The following is a 7,056-nucleotide window of genomic DNA, read 5'->3' on the forward strand; positions in this document are numbered from 1 at the left end:
TGTTGCTTTCCCTATCAAACAATATAATTATCAAAAAATTGCATATTTTGTTTTACACTTCAGTTAGGTTGCCATTTTTGCACGCAGCAGCGCTGCTATTGCTTCAACAAATCCGAGAACAGATCAAAATAAAGTGTTACCCAAGATATGCATATTATACAAATTAAACAATTCAAATCCAACACATACTCTCCCAGTTACAAATTACAAACATGAATAACAACTTAATTCAAAAGACTTGTTATAGTTAATGAACACATAAAAATCACCATTCAGAAAGTTTCTAATCACATTCAGGCAAAATATGATATATTGTATTGTATTTCTGAAAATAACATTAACATCGTAAAAAATCTATTTTTCTGATAAAATAACACGAGATTTTTGTAAAATTTTGTTGTTTTTTTAGACTTTACAAAATTAATATCATTCCCAAAAATATTCAGTTTTAACCCCTTTTCAATAGAAACGGTATGATTTGATTCGTACAATGTTTAAAATCTCATAATAAACTACGATATATATCTACTAAAATTAACGATAGGTGAATTAGGAAACTGCGCATGCCTTTGAAGTGAATTGAGCGTTGATTGGTCGAATATATCCCAAAATTTTAATAAAAGTCACCACCAGAAAGCGAGCGGATTTGTCATATAAAAATAAAGACATTAATGCAAGTTTCTTTGTCCGTAATACACGGAGAAATGAGTCCTTAAATCTACTGTACTAACCTAATGTGATTAAAATAATAAGGATTAAAAACAGGAGAAAATATATATCTCATTTCTCTCGAAAAGCTAGTTTCCACAGAGTCAAGAAAATGTAAATTGCCAAAAAAGCATTCTCGTTTAGTCCGCTGAGCGAATGTGTGAAAGCTCACGAGTAATATTATTCACGCGACACTTTATAATAACTGGAGTGTCAACTTAATAAAATAGTATAAAGATAAGTCTCGTTAAAATTAACATATAGTAATAATTGCCTACGAAATATTGCTACAACCGAACTTGCGCCTTGGCTGGTGGTATACACGATTATACTGTTCAACAAACAAATAAGTATTACGCCGAAGCATTTTCTCCGTCGCTTTTTTTATCAATACGTAAAATATTCATAATTATATTATTATTCACAAATTTATTTACGTTGAAGCGACCTTCGGTCTCAAGAGGTCAGGTATAAAAATAATCCTTATAACGTAATATAATAGCACCCTGATGTAGTTAGTATGTATAATTCATTGCCTAAAAATAAAATTAAAATGAACAAAATAAATCTGATTCGATGGAAGGGGAATCGTGAGCATTTTGTTGGCGGTATTTCAAATTGACACCCGATCTATGTTGGCGTGAAATACACTTGAAAAGAATTACAACTTAGGAAACGTACAATTAGGTAATAAAACTTATTCCACTAATATGTAGTCAAAGTGTAAAAAATGACAATTTTATTTTCACACAACGATTTAAGGATAATATTTACATTCTTCAAAAGTAGGCATTTGACTAATGGTTTAACGTAATTATAATGATCATTGAACACAATTTAAAAGTAAATATAAGAAGATTGTATAGGAAAAATATACATTTGATAAGAGGGAAGCTAGCGTTCCGACAGTAAAAAACATTCACTAGTATTTAAATAAGACAATAAGATAACCTTCACTCGTTTTAAAATGGATGAAAATATTGAGTGTAGCGTAATATGCACAGTCGCCGTCACCTAGACGGCTAGACACCGTACCCCGTCCCCTACGCAGGGGGTGGATGTGGACCGATTGGCGGTTAGTTGTCGCGAGTCCAACTTTGCTCACTGATTGAGCTTCGCTTCTGGACACACGAGAGGTCCATCTCCTCCTCGTCCTCCTCATCTCCCGGACTGAAGGTTCGACTCCCTCGCGCGGAGGTCGCTTCACTGGAATAAGTTCACATTCTGGAAAGATACATTTCGTTTGGTTAAATATGCATTCTTCTGGTGTCTCTTTTATAGCTGATAAATTGGAAAGTCCCAAACCTTTTTCCATTGGCCTTCCTAGTCCAGAGCCGCCCAGCGCATGAAGGCCGGGAGGTCCCTCACGGGAAGGTCCCTGGAGAGTGCCTTGACCCGCAGGTTCCTGTCGTCGGTTAGGAGCACCACTTCGCGGACCAGCCTCCTGACGCCGTCGCTCCCGGTCACCGGGCTGCCGGCTGAAGATCCATCTGCAACAAACCATATTTAAACATAGCCCTTATCAGTTGCACTAGAAGCTTAAACCTGGCAACTAGAAGAATTTGGGTGATCCCAGATATAGGATTTGGTATTAATCCTTTTTTTCTTCTTTGTCAGCCGTCTCGCCACTACTGGATGTAGGCCTCTTCTAATTTTTCCAGACTTCTCTCGTTTGGACTTTTTCAATACACTTGCTATCAATATTTATGCTATCAATTCAATCCACTCGCTTGCTATAATAGTGAAGGACATTGGTAACATAAGCAAACTAGTGGAAGCTCTTCTAGTGGAACGGACGGTCTGCTAATGACCGTCAAAAGTCTGCCTTCTTCTGAGGAGTTTTACGTGGTTTTCTCCCAGCAATGAGCAAATGCTGACAAATTCCTGACTCGCCCACACTAGATTATCCCTCATGTTCCCAATACAGATTCAAATAAAAACATATTTCTTTCTTCTTCTTCTTCATCTTGTTGTAGGCCTTGTGGCCTGTTTTTACGAGGGATTAGCCTCCTGCGATGTCGATTCCCATTATCGACCCATTTCTTTGTCTACCATGGGGTTGGCCGTACAGTGCGATGTGGGGGAGTCTGGATTCTCCTCACATGCGCATACCATTGTCTCCTTCGTTGCCTTCCCCACCTAACGACAACTTCGATCTCGCATATTTCCCTGATCCTGGCGTTTCTTATTCTATCTCGCCTGAATGTTTATTTAATTCCATTTATTTATACAAATGTTCGATTTTGAAGTGGTCACCTTCGTTCTGGTGCGCGCGACAGAGGCTGAGCGACGCGGCCAGGATGCGGTCGTCGTTGTTGAGCTGCTCGTCCCCGTCCCGCTCGGCCGTGAAGGTAGGCGAGCTCAGCAAGCTGCCGCGCGTCGTAGCAAACCGCAGCGCCGGGCGCCGCGCGCGTAGCATGCCCAGCGCGGCGCGCGCGTCCGGCGCCACGCGCGCCGCGCGCGTCAGGCCCTCTAGCTCGGACACCACTGCGAACAAACAACATATTATCATCATACGATTCGGCTTTGTAATAATATCTATCCATTTTTAATTTAAGTTTTACTTGGTTAATACCACTATTTCTTCAAATCCATTGTTTCAATGCATTTCGCATCATTTTCAAGGTGATTAAAAATTTTGCCGAGTGCATCGAAACACGTGTCACGATAGATATTTTAAAAAGTATTATTTACCAAGTAAAACATAAGTTGAAAAAAAGCTTTATTTTGCGTATAATAGGTAAGCGTTATAATTCAATTTAGACGCGTAAACATATAGCATAAACAGATATTTTTTACCATTGACCTTTAATAATTGCATTTAAATTGATTTGAACCAAAAAACGATATTTTGATGCAATGTATAACATCGACAGTCGCCTTTACACGTTCGTATTGTGCGCGCCATTGCGCTGGACAAATTACGTAAAATAAGTTTAGATAAATTTTCAGTAAACTATAATAAGGGAAGATACAAGGGACTACAAATTAGCAGTGCACAAGTTACATAACGTCGTTCAGCATGCAATACCGTGAATTCGACATTTTTTTTAAAAGTGACTTTTTAATGCCATTCGATTCGTTATCCTTTTCCCTTGATTGCGTATACTCAGAATATCCGAATTTTGTATGAATCGTCATGTTTAAAGGGCTAAATATAACACCGCGTATGTTGTCTGTACTGCAACTTCGCAAATATGTCAATAACTTTGTTCGCTCTCCTGAACATTTTGTTTTTTATCACATACTTGGTGTTGCATACCAAACGACGAACGAAGTTAGAACGAGTAAGGGTATATAGAACACCGAGTGCTTTAGCCATTGCTGCCATTCTAAATTGCTAGAAAGACCCCTATCTACCCCGAGCTTCATACTTCACTTAAATCACCTGTATCCCATCAAATATATTATGAATCTGGGGCGCAGGACTCACCTTGCCATCATCGTGCGCTATGCACCACCTGGGTTTAGATAGAGTCCATCGCAGGATGGATGGAACTACGGGCGTTTTCGCTTTGACATCGACACTCGACACGCGTGACTTGCACGGCGACAACATTGTATGATTTAATTAGCATTAGTGTAGTGGTTGTTTTTACAAATACATCGGATTCCACAAGGACATCTCGCACTAAACGTCTTGAACATTTGTTTATTTATCACTTTTTGCGAGCAACAGGAAATATGACCTCAATGCATGATTGATTAGAGTAAATACTCACAGAAACAAGATAAATAATGTTTAGTGTTATTGGAAGATGAATTGCACTATGGCACAGACATCACATTTCTGCAAACACTCCAATAATATATTGTGAGTGTGCCAAATCTTTGTTCACAAGCGAAGATGTTTTTTATTATGTTTTATATGCATTTTAGCATTACGTAGTGCATATGATGGACAATTTTATATCTGTATTCATATTATAAGTGATGAAACTAACTTTTTATATACCTACTTAGAAAATTACGTAGGAAAGTATCATATTATGTAGATAACCTGTGTAAAATTAAATAACTGACGTTCTTATTAGATAACCTAACCTAACCGCAGTCAAGTAATACAACTAAAAAATCCAGAAGACTAGGTTAGAAAACTTTCTTTGTTAATTAATCTCAATAACACACAAGGGAAAATAAACTTAAGTTACGATTCTAAACATAGCATTCGACTGTTGGGACGCCTTACGGGCAGGGCCCATTATTCGCAGTCGCGAACGAACGCAGATCCGATAAAATACGTTCGCAAACCAAGAAAAGCTCTAAACTATGGTTAATCCCAATCTACTGCTAATGAATACGAGAAGTAGCCAACAAATAAATAATATACAATGACCCGCTAAAGCTACACGCAAATTAGATTTAGGTTGTAGTCGCTGATAAAGGCTGTCGGCGTATTTCTTCCCGGCCGTTAGCTTAACGCCGCGCCGGCGACACTTCGGCTCCGCTAATAAGCTTATCTAGCGTACAATTGCCGCCCGAGATCCCAGTAGCAAGTAGCGAGTGCCCAGGTCACCCCGAGCGGAGCTTGCAGATAGCGGATCGCACTTGCCATATGGTCCGCTGTCTGCTGTCTCCTGTCTCCTGCCTCCTGTCCACGCGTGCTTACCACAAAGCGGACATTACAGGAGATGTTCTCGGCGAAACTGAGGAACGACATTCTGCTTTCGTCATAAGCGTATATTCCATATGACGAGAGGAAATTTGAAGACAACTTTTGAAACTCTGTTACAACTTTCGGGACGTGAAATATCTGGATTAGAGACGGGAAAACATTCAAACTACAAGTTATACAATCAAACTTTTAGCTTTCATCGCGTGAAATAGGATTAAGCAAGTTAAATTTTGTTCGTTTAATATTCAACTAACTATCACGCCGCTTCTCCGGCAGAGAGAATAAAACGCCATACCACTCTCCCTTTGCAAACAATCTTCGCCTCTTCCTTATTCACGCATCTCCTCACCTGACCCTACCTGACCACACCTAAGTTTTAGAAATCCCTGATCATGCCAAATTTTCCTCGGTCATCCTCTGCTCTTTTTTCCAACTACATTCGCCTCATAAATTTGTTTTTCCGTTCCTTCCTCACTCATTCGTTCCACATGTCTAAACCATCTTGACGCCTTTAAATGTTAAAATTTTAGTAAATGAATGGTCAAAAATAAAAATTTCAGTTTTATTTCTCTAAATAAATTCGTGTAAAAACAATAAACTTTCGTACAGCAAAAAAAAACAATTTATTGTTGTAAAGAATGTAACGTTACACCCGATCAACGTAATAGCGCAAACCAGACATTAAGATTTACAGAGAGATTTAAGATTGAAATAATAAACTACAAAAAGAACGAACAAATCGCCATCATAAATTTTGCCAATGCCTGTATTTTAGACAGATAAAATGTTGAAGCCTAGGAGAACAGGATTTTTAGGAATTATATTATTGGATTCGATTACATGAATTATTATTCAGCGGCAAACGAAATACTCAATAATGAAGTAACGTTACATTAGCTATGGTATTTCGCTAGTTTAAAGTTTGAATTCTTCAGTAAAAAAAATAGCATCATTCCCGAATTCGTTATTTTTACAACGATTGGCATATTGCTCGCTGAATATGCCAATGTATAAGACGGTCCTATTTTTATTTAGGATTTGCATTATCGTCGGTGATTTTGAATAAACGAAGGCAGACGTCAGTCGCTCGTGGGAAAATATATTAGATAAAAAAAGCACAATGCATTCGATACATCTCGCTAATTGTATCGGTCGATACGGCGGGCGGGGTGTGTGGTACCTGCCAGCAAGCAGCGCGAGCATCTCTCCAGGGATATTACCTTTCGGTAATTACCTGACGGTTTTTATACCTAAATTATATTTCCTTATGACATTTTAAGTAAGCTTTAATAATCATAAAGGCTCATTGCGCGTAGTAAAATCTCGCGGAATAGGTGAGATGGGATCTTAAAGTACTGTTAATTCGAGTAACAAAATTAATTGTACGAAGTTTATGCGTAATCGCTTTGTGAAGAACTCGGATTCATAAAAACAGTAAATGACCATTTAATTTCCTCTTTTCGGTTTGTAACTAAAACCGGGAACGGATTTACTTCCATTATATTATATATTGTAAAGATTCACATATACTTGGACACAATAAACATTTTCAACGTCCTAAAGTTGCGAGTGTATTGCTGAATTTCAGCACCCCTTTTTACTGGCTGGGTGTGTTATATTTTCGAAATATTTGAAAAAGGGTAAGTGTAGTGAATAAAGGTCACAATAAGCCGAGAGATAACAGTTCCTGAGTGGAGGCATGTAACACCCCCAAACACATAACAAAAGGAAAA

At 38.3% G+C, this 7,056-nt stretch overlaps 1 protein-coding gene across 1 annotated transcript; it reads right to left on the minus strand.

Moving 5' to 3' along the window:
- Positions 1-392: 392 nt before the first annotated feature.
- Positions 393-4,267, minus strand: LOC148300179 (telomerase-binding protein EST1A-like). The gene is made up of 4 exons (XM_088275140.1): positions 4,147-4,267; positions 2,965-3,195; positions 2,014-2,198; positions 393-1,932 (listed from the first exon to the last, which is right to left on the minus strand). Exons 1-3 carry the CDS (start codon positions 4,265-4,267, stop codon positions 2,032-2,034), a joined length of 519 nt encoding a protein of 172 aa, XP_088131266.1. The 3' UTR covers positions 393-1,932; positions 2,014-2,031.
- Positions 4,268-7,056: the final 2,789 nt, after the last annotated feature.

The sequence above is a fragment of the Brachycentrus maculatus genome, unplaced genomic scaffold (assembly GCF_059751285.1).
Source record: "Brachycentrus maculatus isolate JH-2025_06_01 unplaced genomic scaffold, ASM5975128v1 h1tg000803l, whole genome shotgun sequence".
Lineage (NCBI taxonomy): Eukaryota > Metazoa > Arthropoda > Insecta > Trichoptera > Brachycentridae > Brachycentrus > Brachycentrus maculatus.

Bases quoted from the DNA above. Each gene is read 5' to 3' on its own strand.
- LOC148300179 (XM_088275140.1), bottom strand. From the start codon at position 4,267: ATGTTGTCGCCGTGCAAGTCACGCGTGTCGAGTGTCGATGTCAAAGCG. The intron at 3,196-4,146 runs GCAAGGTGAGTC...GTTTGTTCGCAG, and splicing joins GTGCATAGCGCACGATGATG to TGGTGTCCGAGCTAGAGGGC. The intron at 2,199-2,964 runs GTGACCACTTCA...GGTTTGTTGCAG, and splicing joins TCGCGCGCACCAGAACGAAG to ATGGATCTTCAGCCGGCAGC.